Source organism: Chrysemys picta, chromosome 2 (genome assembly GCF_011386835.1).
Source record: "Chrysemys picta bellii isolate R12L10 chromosome 2, ASM1138683v2, whole genome shotgun sequence".
Taxonomy (NCBI): domain Eukaryota; kingdom Metazoa; phylum Chordata; order Testudines; family Emydidae; genus Chrysemys; species Chrysemys picta.
The window spans coordinates 177,508,728-177,531,175 of NC_088792.1; the positions used below are offsets into that span (position 1 = coordinate 177,508,728).

The window sequence follows — 22,448 nt, forward strand, 5'->3', positions numbered from 1 at the left end:
TGAACTAAGAAGGGAAGATTTAAAACCCACTAAACAAGAGGTAAACAAGATCACCAGATAAATAAAAAAAGGCTTAAAACAGACTCACCATATTTACAGTTCCCATTAAATTACACATAAATAAATATATACATACATAAACACTGATTCCCTTATATAATAACTGTGAATCGTGTCGCAATAGAAAGTTCAAGTTGGTCGCTTTACCTTGGACAGGAAAAAGTTCTACAACTGAAGACATGACATGGAATTGCGTGTGTTTTGTGTTCAAGTTTATTCACAATACTGATAAAATGTCATCAATCCTTTTTGCCTTTTGCTTTTCTTTAGGTTTGTTTTTGTTTTTTTGTTTTGTTTTTTTAATATGGCTACAATCTTAACTGAAGTTTATGCAAGGGGAGTTGGTGATTCAGTCCGATGAAGCTCATAGATTTATATTTTAGTATTATTTATTAATTTGTTTTTATTTCTTTTTATATATTTTTAGAAAAAAAAGTTCCTTTTCTTTTTGTTTGTTTTGTTTTTTTTTATTTTTTTCCTCTTTTTGTTTTTGTTTTGTTTTTTTAAAAAAAGTTCACAAACTCAGACAGAACTTTTTTCTTTGCTGGCTCCATCACCCATTTCTGTTCTCTCAGGCTCCAAACCAGGGTAAGGAAGTGTGGGGAAGTAACTAGGAGCAAATGAAGTGCTGAAGGCTGGAAGGGAGGAAGGACAGCGTAGTCCTGCAGAGATAGAGAACAGGATGGGCAGAAGGGCATTGATTTTGTTGCTGTAGCCTGGGGTGATTGGAGAGGGAGGGAGGGAGCTAGGAGGGGGATGAATGGATGGATGGATGGATGGATGGATGCAGGAAGGGGGGGAAATCCTCACTTTCGGTGCTTCTCCTCTTTGTCGCCGCTTTTGGTGCTGTTATCTGTGTGGTTGTTGGGGTTGTTGCTGAGGTACATTTTGTCCATGGCCTTGAGCGCCTCGGTGAGATAGTTCTGCAGGGCGGTAACGGCGGCGCACACCGCAGGGCTGCCGAATCCATGAGAGATGAGGTTGAAGTGGGTCAGGCAGCTCTGGATGCCCGGCTCAAGGATAGGGTTGGGCCGAGAGTTCCCCAGGGGAGATCGGTCCTGAGCCAGCAGGTCGGTGAACTCTTTACAGATCTGTCTGCAGCACAAATGGAGCAGTGAGAGAGAGAGAGAGAGAGAGAGAGAGATGAACCATTGTTGTCAGCAGCGAAGCCAGTGCAGTCTTCCTGCTAGATTACACAAGCCTTCAGATCAAGGGGACTGCTCCCCCTGTACACACATAGCCTCTCTCTGAGTCACACACACAAACTCTGTCTCTCTCACACACACATACATATACACACATCTCTCACTCACGCTGGCACACAGACAAGCAGGTCTCTCTTTCATCCCCTCTGCCACCTCTCCCACTCACAGATGCACACAAACATTTCTCTCTTTCACACACATATACACACGCTTCTCTCTTTCACAACACACACATACTTCTTTTTTCACACACTGTTTCTCTCCCCACACACACGGAGAAATTTCTCTCTTTCCCACTCACGCACACATTTCGCTGACACACACAAACATGCACATTTCTCTCACTCACTCACACTCTCTCATGTATCCTTACCCTCTCATATAAAAACTCTCTCACAAACACACCCAAAAGGCACCAAACATTTCAAATACACACATCACAAATCACTCTCCCGCACACACATACACTAACACCACAGACATTTCAATCCTACACAGGTCATCACAATATTTCTACGTCCCTCCTCCGATGTTGTATTTTGGCACATTGTCAATAAGCAGCTTAGACTATCTCTGCAATACGGAACAGGATATATGGTGTGTAATATTGAGAGGGAGGCTCAGGTATTTATTTGCCTTGTGGATGATCCTGTTTTTGGAATAGGAGAGATTTATTCTCTTATCCACAAAGCTAGACAAGGGCTGTGGCAGGAGGAAAGCCAAGGTTTACTGGGTAGAGGCCAGAGAGGTGAAGTTAAGGTTTTAAATTACGCTCTTAAAATTATTATTTTTATATATATATATATATATATTGTTTAAATGAGACTTTCTCTACAAAGGCCAAGGTGACACTGGCTGGGATCCAGAAACTTCCTTTCATGGAGGTGGAAAGGAAGGATACAGAGCTATATGGACCTTGTGCAGAAGTTATATTTTATATTTCAGTCACTGCACAAATTGTTGAGAAAATAATACCTTATAGCAGAGATTAGAGGTGTTTTGAAACAGTTTGTATTCTAAAACCTCTGTTAATGTCTTCCAGCCATAAACTGGCTCCCATCCTCTGACTGTGCCCTCTGGCACTGTGCCCTTTAGTGACATCTCCATTGGTAATTAAGGGCTACTAAACAAGCCTTTTAATTTCCAGCAAACATATCAAAACAATCATTTTCTTTTCACACACCACCTGGAAGCCTAGTCAGCCCCACCAATGATAAACTCCACTTGCATTTTAACTGCATACAGATTGTCATTTAAAATATATTTGTAATATCCCTATATTCACTAAGTAACAGATCTGCTTAGAAAAAAAAAGAACCATTGCAGATTTTAATGAATTGAAATCAGTTTAATGTGCCAGTTTTATTTTACTGTCAATAAGAAACCTTCCCCTAGTGCCTAAATTGATAAGGACCCAGCAAATGTTTTCCTTTAAGGAATTATTGTTTTTTCTTTAAATAAACATCCATCCAAGATTTCAGAACCTGCTTTCAAGACAATCTGCATAAACTCACTTTAGAAAATAAAGCTGGTTATATACTTTTTGCTATAATATATACTGTGAATGCATATTCACAGTCTTACAATTTGCAAAATCATTAGCCAATTACTGCATGGCAAAAAAACAAACAAACAAAAATAAAAGCCCCCAAACCTGTTCTTTTCTTTACAACTCAGTAACACAACAGAAAGGTAAATGTCTTACTTTGTAGCTAGAAGCATGTTTTTTCTTGTGACTTGCTCGTTTGGATCGGAATGTTGTCGGTTGAGAAATTCAGCAACTGCTTTGGCAGGAAATTCTGTCTCACAGACGTACCCAAAATCTCTAGCTAGATGCACTGCTTCTCCTGAAAGGGGGGTGAGGAGAAACGCACATCGAATCAATATACACAGCACATAGGGCAAAGTAGATTAGCAAAAGCTACACAGTATTTCACTTAGACTTTCTCTTAAAATGTACTGCCTAGTGTGCAAATTACAGATATCCTCATTTTATGAATTTTCTTTTCTAGGTCAAAACAAATATATATGTCCAAGAAAAGAGTTAGAAATGAAATTGTGTGCATGTATTTGTAAGTTTAAATCTCTTGCTAAGTAGATATAGATACACAGAGTATGTATTTCATTTTTAACTATTTTCTTTGGAAATATATATTTGCCTTGACAGTATATATATATATATATGTTCTTTTACAATATATGAATTATTAGTATTGATCATAATTACTCCTAGAGCTCTTCTAAATAGAATGCATTAAACAGCTAAGTGTTTAAAATTTAACTTGATCGCATATAATTATCTGTTCCCCCCAAACGATTAACCATGAGAATTTTAGGGTCATTCCACTGAGTCTGTCTGTTTTGTTGATTTTCAAATCTTTGGTTTTAATTTCCTGAACCAGTTGTTTTTTACTGCAGGGCTTCCTGCCATTAGCTCCAGCTCCGGAAGAACGCATGCGCCAATTAGAGCTTCAAAGCCTCAGTCCAGTGAGCTTGTTTCCATAAAATGGAGCGGATCATAAACAATAACAGTACTCTAGAAACTGCCTCATCGCCACGGGACTCAAAGCCCAAACAATTTTTATACTATCATCCAAAAAAATTAGCCACCATTACCGGTTTATCTGAAAAATCAATCCATAGTTCTTATTTTTTAAAATAATTCCTTAAAGCCCTCGTATGTGGAGACCACATAGAACAATAGATGACTGTAAAATACTCTCCATCTTCATTAACATCACAAATAATATTAGCATCCACCAAACCTAGACTTTTTGCAAGTTCTCCCATTGTTTATTTTTCTTACACTAGAGTGCTGATGCAATTGTAAAGCCATTTTAGATCAGAAAGACTTACACAGCAGTAAAAATATAATGGACTTAATAACCAAAGTGATAATATTGTATTAAAAATCAAGTCTGGCAATTTTATATGTTTTTACTTCATCTCTTATGATACAAAGCAAAAAAGAATAAAGCTATAAAATCCCTCCTACACAACCAAACTTAAGCTAACTTAAGCATCCTTAAAAGCACTTTACAGACAATCAAAATCAGTGTAAAGGGATGTCAAAAACAAAACTGGAGAGGAGGAAAGATATTTTAGACTGACCCAGATTTATTTTTTGTAAGCAGCTTTGACAAAGTAACCATTTTAAACCAAATGATTGCACCTCTTTCAGCTTTCTACATCAGAAATATTAAAGCACATGACGTCTGAAGGCTTAAAGAAGTTGCACCTTTTCATCTAGAGTAAAACAGTGAAGCATAGTATAATAAAACAAGCATATGTTCTGAAAATGAGAACCAAAAGAAAAAAGAAATGTGGGTAGGGGAAGAGTACAACTTTGAGGCTTTCAGGACACTGTTAAATCATGACAAAGGTCAAGGATTCCCAAATTAATTCAGGAAGCAATGGTCTCGCATTTCTCCAATGCAGATGTCAGAATAACTTAAATGATTTACTGTTATGTTGTTTATGGGGGGAGAAGACTTAACTTTGAGTAGCTGCAGTTCTTGAAATTTAAAATTGCTTAGTCCTCAGTGGTAGACAGAGGATGGAATGAGGGGACTGAACCCCTTAGCTGAATCTTGTATCTTTCACTCACATAAGTAATACTTATGGGCCTGATCCTGCAGACCTTATTCAGAGAGGAAATTCCTGTAGGCCCAATGCTAAGTATGCAAGAGATATTTCAGAACATTTCAGGTTAACATAAAAGACACAGTTACAGAATTAACATTTTCCTCAAGCATGAAGACTAGACAAAATAACCTCCTTCAAACAAGGAACACAGGCCTGAAAAAAATTGGGGATTTATCCTATTAGGCAAAATGAACCCTTTCCAATCTTTGAGTCACTTACCCTCCACTAGTGATGTGAGCAGGGTGACATTAGCAGCTTTACGTCTCCCGGCTGGCAGGTTTAATCCTATTTTGTCCAGTTTTTCTCTCAAAGATCTCCCTCCATTTTTAGACTTCGCCCTGTTTCACACATAAAAACCACTTAGAACATGACTAATCTGCACCAGGTCATATTTCAGTTCCTTTAAAAACCTCCCAAAATGTATTAGAAAATAATGTTGATGATGAAGGGACATTTAGGAAAGTTTTATGCCGGGAAAAGCTAAGAATGAAAAACAGGCAATTAAAGCAAAGCTGAATACAAAATTAACTGAAAAGGATATATTTTGTTTGTGGTTATTTTTGAAATTTGAGTGGTTTTAAAATGTTTTCTAACCTACCAAATCAAACCATATACTAGCACAGGGGTACTACAAGATCTGTTTGGCCAAAGCCATAATCATTTTAGAGCTCTTGACACATTACTACCCCTAATGGGAACTTTGCTAAAGTAGATTTATTTGCAATATCTAATGCATTATTTAGCAGACTAATCTAAAAGGTCAAAAACTTATGTTACCATTAGAGAACTTCACTGTATTCAGCAAATAGATTAAGTTCTAAATACCTATCTACTATTTTCAACAGAGACAGGTTAAGATAAATTGTTTAAATGAAGCTTCCTATTAATTAATTCTGGATTTTATTCCCTACCCAAGTGATCTTTAATTGTATGGATTCGATTATAACCCCTAGGTAACTAAGAAAGAAATCACCAATGAATGGTTGTATCGTTTGACTATAGAACCCAAACTTTTTAAAAAATTACTATAACAAATTTCTCATGGGGGGGAAGACTGGGGGAGAGGAGGGTATCTCCTGCATCCTTTGTGTTTTACAACACACACAAAAACGATTACCGCTCAGGATCCAAGCATCACTTTAAAACAAAATATTTCCCTTTGCAGTATCCTACCATAGCAAGTAGCAGCCTTATGTAGAAATGGTTTGGTTGTGGTGACATCATTATGTGGTGTTGCATTTCTTTGCAAGAGGCCTTGTGTTTCATTAGTGCAGTTGTAGATTGGACTGTGTTGCTATGGTTGCAGTGACCTCATGTGATGATGCTGATGAGAGGTGGCCTCTCCTTGTGGTGTTGCAGTTGTTGCCAGTGGCCTGGTGTGCGATGGGATGCTGATTTGGATGCAGAGTGGCTGGTGGCGTTGCACTAATTGCAGTGGCGTGTTGTGGCATGCTGTATGGGACTGCCGGCAAGTGCTGGGGGGGCGGGGACCTCGGCTGCAGCCATGCTAGGATGTTGCAAGGGCCCTGGCGCTGTTGCACGCGCGCTGCGATGGCTCTTGCTGGGTCATGGGTTCGGAGCAGCCTAGCTCCGGGGGCTGGCTGCGGAGAGCGCGCGTTACAGCGAGCACCGGCCTGCCAGGCCATGCGGGGGGGGCTCCTCTCCTCTCCCCTCCCCTCCTGGCCCCGCCCCTTTGGCTCCCTCCTCCCCTCACCTCCGGAGCACCCCGCCCAGCAGGGACGCGTTGAGGCACTCGGGCGGGGAGAGGCGTCTCTGCACTTCCGCCACCGTGACCTTGTACTTGGAGGTGGAGCTGAGCAGGGAGAGGCGGCCCGGCACGGAGCAGAAGACCTCGTTGGGGTTCACCACCCCGCCGAAGAGCGCGTCCTTGTTGATGGGGATGGCGGAGACGGCGTTGCTGTTAGACTTGGAGAGGGACACGGGGCCTGCAGCGGACAAGGGGGGAGGGGGGCGGAAGAGCGGCGTTAGGGCCCCGCAGCGCAGCGGCAGCCCCCAGCCGGCCTCTGCGCCACGTGCGAGCGGGGACCGGGGCGCAGCGGGCAGAGGAGCGCAGGGTGTGAGCCCGGGGAAGGGGAGCGGGGGGCCGCGCTAGGTCCTGTGGGAGCGGGGAGGGGGGTCCAGGGATGAGGCAGCGCCGGGATGGAGAGTGGGGAGGGGGCGGCGGGGTAAGCGGGGGGGAGGGTGGCGCTGTTTCGGACTCAAGCGAGCCAGCGAGTAGCTGCTGTCAGCGCAGGCTCAGCGGGAAGAGTGAGCGCTGCTGCTGGGGCTCCCTTCTCTTATGGAGAAGAGTCCAGGTTACTAAAGCAGCTGTGAAGCTGCCTCTCCCCCTCGGTGGGCTGCGCGGCGACCCACTGATCAGTGCACAGTACCGGGGGGAGAGCTGCTTTCGCCAAACCCAATTCCCAAGGCCTCCGTTTGCCCTTAAATGCAGATAATAATGAATAAATGGACTCGCACAAAGATTTTAGGACTAGTCAATTGTATGTTTGGTATCTGGAAGCCCACGTCCCGTCCCCCCCCCCCCTTCATTAAAAATACCATTTATACAATCTAGAGCCAGTCTAATAATCAAGGTGCACATTCGCTTTTTCCTGAAATAAGCTAGGCCTTAGAAGCAAGTTGGTATGAGCCAGCCACACAAGCAAGTATCTGTTTTTAATAGGAAGGCTCCTGTAAAAGTGGTGTCACATAAAGGGGAATATTTTAAAACTGGGGAGAGGGCAATTCACAGGAGGTTTCAAAAAGCAGCCAGCTGCCTATGAATATAGTACAAAATGCTAGGCTGATATATGTATTTCGGTACTCATAACTGCAAAAGAGAGTGAGAACGTCTGCCTTAACTTGTGCTACCCTGTTTTCAATTTGTAACACAAAAAAATAATATATTTTGATGCGCCTGTGCAGTGTTCACCAGTAAAAGAAACACTGAAGAGCAAATTACAGCACCTTTCCATGTGAATGAATACATCTGCCCAGAAACCTTGGGTGTTTAACTACATATCTACCGAAAATAAAAATCATCCCATATTCCCCATCCCCACGCAGCCAGGTTCAGGCCATTGTTGGAATAAATTCAGGGCCACCAAAAAGCGTACTGAGCCCTTGCATTAGCCAGCATTACTAAGCACAACTGAAACATGTCCAGATTATTTTGCATGGAATTTAGGTTGCATTCAAGTTCCACACGGGTACATTCTAAATGTTTACTCTCTTTTTCTTTTGTCATGTGTGCTGCTTTCCCCCCTACATCTTTACTTTAGTGGGGATAGTCCAAACCTATGGGGGGGCTCTAGGTTTTGGATAGATCACTTGTGACATTAATAGCTCTGGGGAGGCTAATAGAGACAATAGGAGTTAAACGAACTCTTGAGATTACTAATAAAAGAGCCAATTATCATGTCGACTTGGAAAGAGCATCTCTTAAGATTTATCCTTTGCACATCTAATTTGACATGACAAAGGCTTCACAGACAGAAAAATGAAACTTTAAACTAGCTTACTGTATACTGATTAGAATAAGAAAGGAGAACCGCTTTATATAGTATCATCCTCTGGTGGTGCATAGAATACCCAAATATTATTACCTTGCCAACAAAACACAAGCATGCTATTGCTCAGAGCGAATAATACCTAAGCATTCAACCCAGTAAGTTTTACTCTAACAACAGCTCAGTAAACAGAATCCAAATGCAAACCAATGACTTTCCACCTTTTCATCAAGAACCAAAAACTACCTTGAACAATATTTTCATAATCCTTAGGGTCATTTGAAGGAAGATAGGAAACCAGATTTTAATGAAAGCACGAAATAGCTTTTACACAATTAGGAACCATTTTCACAACCACTCCTAAAGACCCACGTGTAAACAACCTTCAAGTGATCAGATTAAAGAACCTAACATCTTTTCTACAAAGCCATCTACCATTTTTACTCATCCTCATTTAAAAAAAAATATGGAAAACATTTCTTACCATTTCAGAACCCCCAAATTCTCAGCATTGATAAATAATGCCACTCAGTTGGATTAATTGGTCTAATTACAAAAGTGAAATGCATTATAATGAACTAAAACACTGGATCTGAGATAATATTGCAACATTTTCTTGAAAACTGCAAACGCTACTACTAAATGAAGGCTGCTTTCAACACTGATGATCTATTTTATTTTCCATTCACAACCCTTTAGTAAATTATATTTGTAAGAGAGAGAGAGAAAAAAAAAGGGGTGGGGGGAGCTTAGCAAGTTCTCCCTTCAGTAGTACCCAGCTTGTGAGGACATGCTTGGAATGCTAAAGGAAGTGGCTTACCTTTCTTAATTACAGTTTGATCTGGGATGTTAATACCCGGGTCTTCTACATGCTGCAACAAAAGAAATACACAGGGATGTAAATTATAATCATAACAAAGGGAAACGAATGTCAGGAAGGTTGTATGTGTGTTATCAATTATTTTTTTCTCTTCCCTACAATTTATATGTGAACATCTGATCTCCGTTTATTGGGATTTTGGCATTTCTAAACTAAAGAAAGCTTTGATTTCTCCCCCTCTTTTCTCTCCTTCGAAATAAAAACACCGGGAGTTGCCACAAAGTGCAATGGTGACCCTGCAATCCAAGTCACCGTTTAGTTTTGTACCTCAACTCTTTTAAAAAAAATCCCTATTATAACAACAATCAAGTACGCGAAGTCTTGCTCCTGTGCCTACTGCAGCGAGGGCAGAGGAAAACACAATGGAAGCTAGCGGGAGAAATACCCTGGGGGGGGCGGCACTGGAAATCATTTGGAAATATTTTAAGGGAGGGGGTGCGAGAAAGAGGCAAAGCATTTGCACACTTTCACTGTGGAAAACAGGCGGGCGGGGGAGGGGGGATCATTGCTTGAAACGAAGATCAGAAAAGTGCTATGAAAACAGAATAAAGAGCCGATTGCTTTACTATTGTCCACTAGCAGGTTTTGTTGTTTCTTTTACAGATGGATTTTATGTGCCGGAGTCAAAACGTGATTAGAAAGTAAAATGAAATCATGTTTTCTAATTCAAAAACTGACAGGCAATATAATGTCTGGCTGTGTTTACAAATTAACACCAGTGTTGCTGAGATAGAAGATTTCGCAATCGTTACAAAACACAGGCATTACCATTTAAAAAACTATTACTTCCTTCTCTAGTCTTTGTCCAACAATAATACTGATTCTAACATTTTCCATTCTGTCTTGGATTTATGCTCCTGTTAATTGTGCCTGATCTCAATGATTCCGGGTGGATGGTACTAAGTTGCTTTATTACAGGTTTTATTATACTCAATGCTCTCATTTGTAACTTGCCTAAAGTGCTTCTGGATTTAAGTATAATTAAATTGAGAAATGTTCAGAAATGACTACTGCTGCAGTTCTTGTGTTTTAACTATATGGGGAAATATGATCCCTTTATGCATGCACCCTAAACCCATAAAGTAAATGTAGTGTGGCATAATACTTTTATTTGTGTTATTTCTACACATATTCCATACAGCGAGGACTATTAAATTTAAAATCCCACAGAGATATTTATGATTAAATAATTTGCACCATCTACTGGATTTTCTTAAATATTTAGCAGTGATTTTTATTAAAGGTTAACTGTTGCAGCAACGGGAAAATTCAGAATGACCTTTTTCTTGACCCAAATTCCTTTACAATTTATTCAGTTTTGGTTTTACCTAACTGAATAATACTCTCAGAAGATACATTCTCTTATTTATTTTATTTTGTTTTATTTGTTCATGCATCCTGCTGTTTCAGTTTTACAGGGGGGAAAATGACTGGACTAGTTTAAGATTTTACACCAGATGGCATTTGGCTTTCACGAAATATAGCAGTGATAAGAATTCATAGGTGCTTGAAAGATTAATAAAAAGATATGCACTTAAAATATCTGTAAAAAGGGGTCTCCAAGACTGTCCACTTTAACAAAGTACAATTGCAGGAACGGAGGATTCAGAGAAATATTTTAGGTCATGCTTCTACAGTAACTATGACCCGGCAGTCAACAAATTAGTTTCTTCTAAATATTGCCTTCATGACGTTTTATTTCAAGTTAAAAGAATTGATCTGTTTTCAACGGATCCAAATTGCTTACTAAATCCTCCACTTTGGGAAATATATGCGTTTATTGCAAAACTGCTAAACATAAGCAGCAATTTTCTGTGGTTAATTTAGCCAGAAGAGAGCTGTAATAAATTCACTATTTCCCCAGGTATAATTTACAAAAGGTTTCAAAATGACCAAAAAATAGGTAAGTCCATCTGAACATTATCCTTGCAACATGAAACTGTACTCATTAAACTGTCAGCGGATATATTGTTGTAATATTTGATCCTGTAATTTGGGATGGCATTTTAGCAAAAATCACATCCAGATACCACAATTCCCCTCCTCCTTCCCCTACAACTGAAGCGGCTTTAGCCTCTTAGCGCGAGCTCCATGAACTTTAATAAATTTATTGGCAAGTTCTGTCTTTTTTTTTCAGGGAGAAAACCAGAAATATGAACTTTGATCACAAACAAATTCTTTAAATCACATTGCACTAGAGTACTTCCAAATGAACAATAGCCATCTTGCACTGGAAATAGCCAATGTGCTAATGTCATGCTTAATTAGAAATCATTTTAAACTGTATTTATTGATAACAGAATTAGACCAAAAATAATGTATTATCCAATAGTCTATAAACATTTAATTTAATAGAGGGTGTAGGAGGTCTGGATAGAATTTGATAACCTATTGCTAATGATTTATGAGGTCATCCCTTAGCACTCCAGCTAAAAGAATAAGGCAGCATTTTAATATACCTCCTCTCTGATTTGTCACATAATTCCTTTAGAGTAGAGAATCTGGATGTATCCTCTTACAACTTTAGACGTCATTGTACCATATGCCAATTCCGTAATCACTAAGAACTGATTTTTCTTCTTAGGCCACTTTCTTCCACTTTTTTTTTTTTTTTAATCTTTGGCTGGGAGGGCATTTAATGAGCTCTTGCATTTCAGGCTAATGTTTTTTCCCCAAGGCACCGAGCAATCCCAAATGCAAGGCCCAATGGCGGGATTAAATATTCTTCCTATGGTAACAGCTTATTGTCTTTGAAAATGAAAGATATTGTTAATGATGACAGTAATTTGATTTATTTATATTTTAGTGGACACTGTTAAGGCAGAGGAGGTGTGGGTATAGCTGCAGGAACCTATTGTTCTAGGTGGAGGCCTTGGCATTTTTGGTTTTGCTGTTGTTTAGGTTGAATTCTTTCCGTGTGACAAAAGCCTTTCCACTCTTTACACACTGCCTTGGGTAGGCAACTATAAATTCTGCTGAGAAAAGGCACACACTCTGTCCTGCAATTGTATTTGTGGGTGAATAACATAGACCGTATGCATCCTCCTTACCGGTACATCTTCTATAGCATGAGGTATCGAATGGATAGGAATGTCTCCTAGTCCTGAGCTGAGCCCATGGGGTCCATGCAGTAGATCCTCATGCCGCCGGTAATCCCTACGAGGGTCCAGGCCGGATAGCTGGTGGGGTAACCCCCGGTGTGTGTGTAAGAGCCCGGCTTCCTGGCTTTGTCTCTGTCCTGGCCATCCTGGATGCTGGGGTTGAGGCTGGGCATGGAGGGGATTCAGGCTATATGGGTCATTAACGTGGGAATAAGGATCTTGAGACTGGGGGTAAATGGGCTGATAAGGAGGAGGGAAATATGGGGGCTGAAAGTCAGCGTTGGGGGTGTGGGAGAGTGGAGGGGCGCTGGTGTAGGGAGATTGACCTACAGACCCCAACTGGGGTAACCGGGCTGTCCCATTGCTGGTGCCATCGTGACGATCCTGAGGGGGAATGAGAGAAGAGAAGAAAAGAAAAGATAAAATCAAACTGTTTACAGTAAAATTGGCTTGTAAATTTCACCCATCCAACGATCAGGCAAGATTTGCAATTCATTTGCTGCCCAGCGGAGAAAAGCAGACCTGGAGATTTTCCTGTCTGTGACTTTTCTCTTTACATTGTGGCAACAAAACTAGAAAGAAATCTTTAAGAAAGCAACCCATCCCAGTGGAAATGCAGTAGGTATTTACAATAGCTATGCCCAGAATTCGTATTCTTACATTGGAACATGAAACATTTTTAAAAGATTTTTTTTAAAATGGGCATTGTTCTTTAAAAAAAAATCAACCTCACCACTACCAAAATGTATTTTGCTGGCTTTAAACAGATCTAAAACAATATTATTGTTTAGATTATCTTTAATGTATCTAAGAAAAACACAGAAAATCAAAGAGCACTGCCATTTTATTACAATTAAACATAGAAGTGTGTCTAAAATGCTTGAAATAAAGCAATCATTTAAATTGCAAGTTTCACAAATGTTTAAACACGATATTACAATATGCCTTTTCACCCCCATTCAATAGATATGCGCTGCTTTCTAGAGATTTATGCTACAGGATACAAATTAAATGAAAAATATTTAATTGAGGTGGAAAGCAAATCGAAGGAGATAAAATACTGCATAAATAATGAAAAGGCAGGACATCTTAAGACACACAGCTGGATAAATATAAACAAAAATAAAATGAATGCGCATTATTTTGTCCGTTTATAATTGGAACTGGGGAGGAGGGTTAGTAAATAAAAGCCCATAGGTATGTCTAGGATAAATTAATAGCCCCCAAAGAGGGGAGGAGAGATAAGAGAGCTATCATTACATGATATAGATTGTATAGCACATGAGGTTATTATCTCGAAAAAGGAGAAAAGAAGAAATACTGAATATAGCCCAATTACAAGTGGGAAAGTGAAGAAATAAAGGCGGATATGGTATAAATAAGCCTTTTGTAGTTCACTTGAGGCAGTCAGGGAAAAAAAGCTAAAAGATTGACTCGGAGGGGGGGGGCAGAAATGTCCTCGTAGGAAATCCAAAGGTGTAAAATCCAAAGTGGCAACATCATCATCGACAAACAACAATAAGGCAAAAAACAAAACAAAACCCCCTAAGATATAATGCTGAAGCAACTCACCATAGCTGAAAAACTGTGTACTAACATCTGCGAAGAGTCTGGGATACCAAGTCAGGGTAGAAAAATCAGAGAAAAGTGCCCCAATGTGCACCCACACACACACTCGCACACACACACACACAAAAAGAGAAGTGGTAGAAGCCCAGCTCTACACTATGACTACAAGACCACAACGCCAAGGCTTCTCATGCATCGAGGAAGCTCTACTATAATCCATCAGAACTTGAACAAATTCCTGATGCCCTTCATTTGATGTTGAACAGGCGATCTCTATCCTGTCGTGATATTAGAATTCAAAGTTTTTTGTGTGTGTTTGTTTCTTAATCCTTTTTTTCCTCCTCCCTCTCTCTCTCTCTCTTTTCTCCTTCTTTGACTTAGCTGCTGCTCCACTTGAGCTCCTAATAACAGAGCTCTGCTGCCTTCCTTGAGACTCCTAATAGCAGATATTCATGACTATTAATATTACACGAATACTTAATAAGGGAAGAATGGCTGGAAATCGAGCGTGAAGCGAGGAAGCAACTCAAGGCAGAGTCTGTTCTAAATGACGTCCATTGAATGAAGAATCAGTGTATCTAATCAGGGATGGGGGAGAGAGCGAGCGAGAGAGAGACAAAAAGGGAGAGAGAGAGAGAGAGGGGACATGCTGCTGCGTCTGACGAATCACAGGAAAGGGGCAACATTTTAAAAGGTTGCAGGGCATGCAAAAGTGAAAGAGAAAGAGATGCAGGGAGAGGGAGAGGGTGGGAAACAGGGAGTGAGACGGAGGGGGGAGGAAAGAGGATAGTGGGTAAGGGAGCAGAGGGAGGAGAGAAAGCGAGAGGGGGAATGGGAAAGAGAGGGAGGAAGAGACAGGGGGTGGAAGAGGGAACCCCCAAGTCGGCATTAAAGAGCGGGGCACACCTCGGGCTGCTGCTGCGAGTATCCTGCTGCCTCAAATGCCAGCGACAGCAGCTGCTGGGCTCCTGCTTCTCTCTTGGTGCCCGAGCCGCTCTCGGGCCCTTTGCTGCAGTCTCCGCCGCCACCGCCTTTCAGCTGGGGCTGATCCGCGGGGCCAAGCTGCTCTCCCGCCGCCGCCGCCTGCTGCGCCTCGCCGAGCCGCACCTCCATGGTTCGACGGCTCCAACTCAGCCCGCCCCAGCCAGCCGCGAGAGCCCGAGCGAAAGCCGCGGAGAGTGCAGGACCGGGGCCCCGGGCTGCAGCGCCGCCTCCTCCGCCTACCCCTCTACCTTTGATCCCCTCTTTGCCGTTCAGACCCCGCTTGATCCAAGCGAGGAATCAGGCAGGCGAGAGGCGCCGGGGCTCAGCCCCAGCCGCGTCCTTCCAAGGAGTCCCGGAAGCGAGCTGGGAAACTTTGTCTCTCCCCCTTCTCCTCCCAGCCCCGCTCTGGTGCCGGCTGGAGCCGGGCGAGGGGAGCCGGGGAGCCCCAAAGTGCATCCGATGAGCTTTCCCTCCCGCTGGGAGGATCGGGGACAGGGGGTGTTGCGGTCGGGGGGAAAGGGGACGGAAAGGGAGGCGACTCCCGGCCCTGACAAGCTGGGGCTCCCAGCCCCGGCACAACCCGTCGGACTGGCTGTGCAACTCCCAAACAACAACTCCCTAAAAGATGACATGCCTGCTCCACTTTCCCGATCGGCTGCCGCTGCTGCTGGCTGACTGCGGGGTTATCATAACAACAGGCACTTTGCCTCCTTGCATGTTCCTACAAAACTGTGCACACACCTAACCAAATAAAGCTTTAATCCCGCGCTGAAACGTACATCACCATGTCTCCGCGGCACGCTGCCATTGAAAAAGTTGCTGCCTGTTTCTCTGTCACCTGGTGAGCTGATGCTATCGCCTCTTGTCACACACAATGCGGCTGTGACATCTCAGGAGAACGTGTGTCACACATGTATTGTTATGATTATTGTTGTTGTTGTTATTTTGAAAATATCCTATTCACTATCCCAGGGTCGAATACCAGTCTGTTCAGAGCGAGTACGAAAATCTTAATTACTGCCCTGCAAGGACACTTAAAACTCCTGTTTCCAAGCCAGAAAAAGACACCAGACTGAACTGCTATTTCCTCTCGAAGAAATCACCGAAACTAATACACCAGGGCTTGTAGATCCGCACCTGGATTTAGCACCTCCGTGCAAAGTCACAATAGCACAAGGCAACAAAGGATAGTTACAACAAACTCCACACCCACACACGCACAGTTACACACCGATCCAGGGTGAAGAGGAATTGCTTTTCTCCTAAACCAGTAGAGAAATATTTTGGGAGTCGGGAAACCCTGATACATCATTCATATAAAGCTAGCTTCTGATTCCCAGTGAAGACAAGCTAGGACTGCACTCAATCTATTCAATTTATCATTTGTAGACAGAATCACCCCCAAATATCAGCCCCCACACTAAAACATATTTATTTTAGTAATCTTCGGGTCTGGTGATTCGCCGGTTCCTTTCTATTTATATCCTTACAAAAAGAAGTCAGCGGGTTCTAAGGGAAATGAAAGACCCAAGATATGTACCTTGAAAGACTAGATTCGGGTTTCGACGTGTATATTCTTACAGAGAGTACAACAAAAATATTTTTTAAAAAGCAGCAGCACCCTTTATTAGTCTGTTTAGATGCACTGCCTACAGCAACGTTTGCGAAACGTTTAAAAATAGCATTTGTCGATTTCATTCTGTCCATTTGTTCTGAATATTTTTGTATATATCACTATACCCCCCCCCCTTCTCTCTCCACAGACATGTATATTTAGTCGCTCAAAGTAAAAAAAAATAATTAGGCGGATTTTATTTTAAAAGTTGTTAAAATAATAGAATCAAAAGCTAGACAATTAATTAGGAGGCTGGATGTACGTTCAAAAAGGTTTGATTTTAGTTCATCCACTGACTCTTGATCATTGTACAACTCAGTTTTACTAACTAGCCCTTACACCCAAAATATCATTTTAAGCATCAGTCTTTGGTAAATATTGGGATCACTCTGGCATCTCTCGTGTAAAAATAATTATTTCCTCTTTTTCTCTTTGCCTTTTCATTCATCCATTCATCCCTCCATATTGATGGATGGAATCATTATAGGGACTACATACATGATCTAGCTACAGATGCTATTATATTCTCCAGTCTGCTTTTTTCTCATATACTTCTGACAAAAGCGATTTTCCAACAGCCCCAAAGTTCCTGGTTAAAGGCTCCCTAGCCCAATGCCATTGTTTCCAACTGTAAGGCTGCAAAGAAGACTGGCGAAGAAGCAGAAGTTTCCTAAACGAAATTCACGGATCGATGGATGCTGCACGGTCCCATTCACAGCTGCTGGGCCAGTTGATTGCCCCCAGCCCAGGGAAGCGCTTACCTCACATTCCTCATATTTGATATTATCCGTCAGTTTCCAAAGCATTTTCATGGATTGGCGCGAGAGCGGATTTGTTTCTCCCTGTCTTTCACTAAAGTGGAGCCTCTCTGGTATGCAGAGTGTGGCTGGTGGAGTGTTTGGAGAGCTCCTGTGAGCGCTCTGAGATCTCCCTCTAATGGTAGAAACTTTTCCCTTTTCCAGCTCTTTACCAACAGCCTAATCGCCTCATTAGCATAGCAACAATAGTCCAATTGCTCTCCAGCACAACAACCTGCAACAATGGACACAGGTATAAAGGACCCACAAACAAAAGGCTTTATCCAAACAACCCAGCTCTTTTGGAGGGGGAGAAAAGCCGAACCTAGATTTGGGCATGTGTATATTGCACTCCCTCTCCCCCCTCCCGCCCCTCCCTCGCCCCAGTTGTTGTTGCTGCTTTTGCATGTTGGCTTCCGGCGTGGAGAAAAGTACAAGAGCGAAATCAAAGAAGCAACCACTACTCGATTTTCATACTGGGGGTGTGTGTGTTATTGATTAGCCTGAGCAAACCCCTCCCCCCTCACATATAGACTTTACTGTTTTAAATAAACCAAAGTCAAAGCTCGGAGGAAAAAAATCAGCATTTTAGTCTAACGAGGTTATTCCACTAACATGGTGGCTTTTGTTTTCCTCCGTCTCTCTCTCTCTCTTTTTTTTTTTTTTTTTTTTTTTTTGGTCTTTGTAAGGCTTTTTCTTTTGTACACTGTTTTGTTCTGCTCGGGCGATGTTTTCTATTGCATAACTACAGTTCTTTAAAAAAATAAAAAAATAAAACCGACGATCTTATTATACAAAGTATGATACAAACACATTTGCAGCCAGAAACTCTTTTGCAAGCTATTTGGCATAAGGACGAAACAAACTTTTGTTGTTTCTTAGGTGCGGAGTTTATTAGCTTAACAGTATCCAGCAAAATGACCAGAGAAAACTAACTCTGCTCAATCCCCCCCGCCCCATGATGGGACAAGATTTCTATCATTAATGAAACCACTGACGAGTTCTTTATTATTCTGTAATGTTACGAATGCTGAGTCACTCTCTGTTGTGGCGCATCGGGCTGCCCATGCCTCTCCAGGTTCAGACAGGCACCTTCCACCCATGTGTTTCTTTGATCTGTTCGGCAAATCCGGAACGCCACGACCTTACTTACCCACAGCGTTAATTCTAATCGGGTTCTTGGGCAGTACCTTGCATTGCCATTGAAAACCCCGAAAGTCTTTTTAACCAAATCGACCTCTAAACGTCCCCGTGACACTTTCAACCCGACCATTGACTGTATCTGGACATCTAGTGGAGCAGTTTCAGGGTCTCGGCCCCTCCGCCAGGCACTTTGGTATGCGCTCTTTAAGAGGCTGAGGGTTGGGAGCCATTTCCAACACTTCGCTAGAGAATTATGGCAGCCTTGTGTTTTTGAACCAGTTGGGGGTTATTTGATGCTGATGAAGGGCATGTTTTTTTGTTTGTTTGTGGGGTTTTTTTTGTTTTTTGCTTTTGGTGAAGGCAGGGCAATTTAAGGCCCGATTTCTAAATAGACACGCTCATTTCTTTTGTTGCACTCCAGCTGGCTGGCTCTACAGGTCTGAGCAATCTTCCACACAGCAAGTTCTCACCTTCAAGGAGGGATTTACCCAGCTGGAGGATAAACGTGCTTCCCTGAATCTCCAGGCGAAACCCCGGGCCACAGATGTCTCTGGGAGATGAAGCGTCCGCTTCACGGCCAACCCAGAGCAATGTCATACCTACATACCTACACCTTTTGCGTGAGCAATGAAGGCTCCAGACATTTGGGGTTGTTTGTTTCTGCCCCCCCCTCCCGAAATTTCGTGGGCGTATCTCGTCTCTCTCCAATTCTTTCCCCCCCCTCGATGTTCTTTTGAACTCCCCTTTTGTCTTCAAGTGCCATGAGAGTAAACTGTTGTTTTACTCCTATTAAGGTTCACATGGAGCTGGCAGATGAGTCTCTATAGTTCTTGCAAAAAGAGGGGACTCCTGAAAGGACCCATCTTGTGTCAGAGCCATGCTCTGGAGTCTGTCGGGCCAGGTTTGTATAAACGTCATTACCATGACAGCTCAGGTAATTGAATGTGAATGTGTACGCTGAGGATCCAACCATCAGAGCACAGCTTCGCTCCCAGACGATAACGGGCGTGGAAGATCACTCTAAAGGCAGATCAATAGGCGAGCTTCATTACCATTTTTGGTGGGGTTGCAACAGTCGAGGCCTGTTGTGCTTAATTAGGTGATCTGGAGAAACCGGACAATGCAGGCAGCCTGAAATATTCCCCGACCGATTGGCAGAGCAGTTCCCAGCCTGCAAGGCCACATTTACAGCTACAACTTTTCAAAGTTCGGTATCAGATGAAACAGGGCCGAGGTTTCTTATTGCCTCTGGATTTGCTTTCAAGGGCAGGTTTCGAAATCATAATGTCAGGTGTGCTAGAACCCGGAGCATTTCAAGAGACTCCAGCCCACTGTAATGACAGTAGATCTACCAGCTCTACCTTTATGTAAGCACGTGAGTGGGTCTCTTAAAACGCTGTTTGCAATATTCCATTACACTAATTTCTGACCACTGATCTGAATTAAGTGTATAGTTACAAAAATGATCACCACTACATTGCTTGAATAACAGTGGGGTATTCCCCCCTCCCCCGCCTCTGTAGCTTAAGAACTATTGTCTTGCCCTCACTTGCTAATTCCTTTATACATTTTGCTAAATGAAGGACGTGGATTTATGCACGTTAACACATTGCTTATGCAAATCTTAAATTATGTTCATTTAGGTGGCCAAATGTCTGAATGTAAGGAAAAAACAGTAAGAGATTTAAAGCAAGATAAACCAAAAATGCTATTGTATTAGAGTTCACTTAATTAAAAAAATCCTTCTCTTTTGATCACTTGTACCAGACCCGGAAGGTAAAAATGCAATAACCTACCGTGTACAAAGTACACTCTATTTCGTTCAAAACAACCTGCTACTGCTATAATAAATAAATAAATAAATCAGTGAGTGCGATTTAAATATCTTGTTAAAAAAGTTAAGAAAAGGAAATATTCATATTGTCTTCTATATCATAATACGGTTACCCAGAAAAGAGCTGTTTTCTGTAATATAAGAGCGCCATGTTTTAATATTATATTTCATTTTAGTAAAGAACTCTAAACCGGACAGTAGCTATGATATTAAAAGGCAATAATGATTTCCAAGAGGCTGTGGAAGTCTGCTATGATGCCACCTGTGTGAGTTTCCCTCTGTCTTACCTATTTTTTAAAAATCATCTAATTGAACTATTTCTTCTAGTCATCCAAGGGCCCTGACTAAAAGAGAAGAGTCGTTTGATGAAGACACATGGTTTGAAAAGAAATTAAACTCGTTATCCAAATAATATTGTCTGCATCCTGGTGACACGCTGCTGCCCGTCCTGTCAGACTGTAGCGACCGCACATATCCTGTGATTTTTAAAAACTGTTACAAATGATCATTCCCACGTCCCCCAAACCTGTTTCATAAAGTCTGCAGAGCAGCCACCACTTTAGCTAAGTTATATATAGAGATCCCACAAATGAAACGCTAAGTATGATCATTAATTATCCTTTAAGTATGCCTGGAAACATCAAGGACTACCGAAAGAGTTACTTGCAGAAATTGGATAACTTACAGGTACACATGTCCATTCGACAAACCTGGGGGGCAAATTCAGTCACCTTAGGGAGCTGAGATCATGAAATCACTAGAGCCAAGGGCTTTTAAACGCCAATTACTTCCCTTGCATGATTCCCATGTACCTGGGAATTTCCTTGGACAAGTCACTGGCTCGCGGAGATTTCCCACCTGTTGAATTGGCACCCAGGGCCTCCCGGTGAAAGAACCCATTCATCACCGATCAACAAATAACTGGACCTGGGGTGTTTTCTCCTCTATGGCACGGCTCCTAAGCTCCCCCAAGGGCTGATAGTCTCACCTTTCTGGGCTAGATCTCTATTTCAATAACCATCCCCACCCCGGCCCACAAGAAAAGGGAGATTGCATTACCTGCCAGTCTCCCATTTTTGCAAGAATTGACATTCTGGCCGCGGGCTCCTTAACACAAAGTCCCTGCTGGTCATGGACTGAGTGATCCGTCCGCTGCTTCCCCGTGATCTCTTTAGGCAAATCCTCCTTTTACCTGCAACAGGACTCTCTCACCTGGTCATAAAGAGCTGGGTGCTACCTGCCCGCGCCTGCGCACTGGCCTAGGAATTCACTCCGCCAGCTCATTTCAAAAGCTCCTAACCTGTCCGGGTAAATGATGGATTTACAGCAGCCAGGGCAATCTTATCCGCTCCCAGCTTCTTTTTTTTAATTTTTTTTCCCCGCAAGAGCCTTCCCGATCTCCAGGGGTCAGCAATCCCCCAGGAAGCAGGGACTTTGGTGGGAGTTCCTTCTGCTGTTCGCTGGCGGAGCGTCGGGGTTGCATTTGATGGAAGGGGGGGATGCACCGGATTCCCTCGGGACTGATTTGAAGCCAAAGACTGAGAGATGGAGTCGGGAACGGGACCCCCAGAGAGAAATGTTTGCTCATCTTAACGTGTGGCCATCTATTTGATAGGGAGCTAACGAGGGGGGACTGGACGCTATTCAAAACCAGCATCAGTTGCCACTGAAATGGATTTGCCTTTATTGCTTCACCTAGACTAGTGTGTCAGGATCGGGGACACATCTCGCTCTCCTTAATGCTAACTACATCGCTCCTTCGTATATATGTATATTTGTAACTTTGCCTTGTCCTCCTCCTTTCCCCCGCGGTAAGATTTTTAAAGGAAGAGCTCAGTTTGTTGATCAGTTGACATCCGCATCGTAGATTATTTTTGTTGTAGCAGGTATACAGTAATGGTCGTGGTGATGGTGGGGGCTGCTTTACTTTTCCTAATAATTAGGCTAGAGGCTTTAGAAGAAGTCTCGAGGTGTCTTTAGCGTGCTGTGGCATATATAAGCACACGTTTACGGCTTTCTACAAATCTGTGTAAAAAGTAAGCCTTTTGAGGCGTTGATTTTGCTGAAGAGGACAGAATACAGGTCTTAACTGCTACGGGGGTTACC

At 42.3% G+C, this 22,448-nt stretch overlaps 1 protein-coding gene across 4 annotated transcripts; it reads right to left on the bottom strand.

Moving 5' to 3' along the window:
- Positions 1 to 500: 500 nt before the first annotated feature.
- On the bottom strand, positions 501 to 21,556 carry TFAP2A (transcription factor AP-2 alpha). 4 transcript variants are annotated; one of them, XM_024102856.3, is made up of 7 exons: positions 21,402 to 21,556; positions 12,350 to 12,784; positions 9,240 to 9,291; positions 6,625 to 6,856; positions 5,130 to 5,248; positions 2,971 to 3,112; positions 501 to 1,155 (listed from the first exon to the last, which is right to left on the bottom strand). In XM_024102856.3, the coding sequence occupies exons 1-7, from the start codon at positions 21,432 to 21,434 to the stop codon at positions 867 to 869; spliced, it is 1,302 nt and encodes a 433-aa protein (XP_023958624.1). In that variant the 5' UTR covers positions 21,435 to 21,556; the 3' UTR covers positions 501 to 866. The 4 variants fall into 4 exon arrangements, with proteins under 4 accessions (XP_023958624.1, XP_023958623.1, XP_023958622.1 ...); XM_024102855.3 differs by lacking the exon at positions 21,402 to 21,556 and adding an exon at positions 17,330 to 17,515; XM_024102854.3 differs by lacking the exon at positions 21,402 to 21,556 and adding an exon at positions 14,876 to 15,223.
- Positions 21,557 to 22,448: the final 892 nt, after the last annotated feature.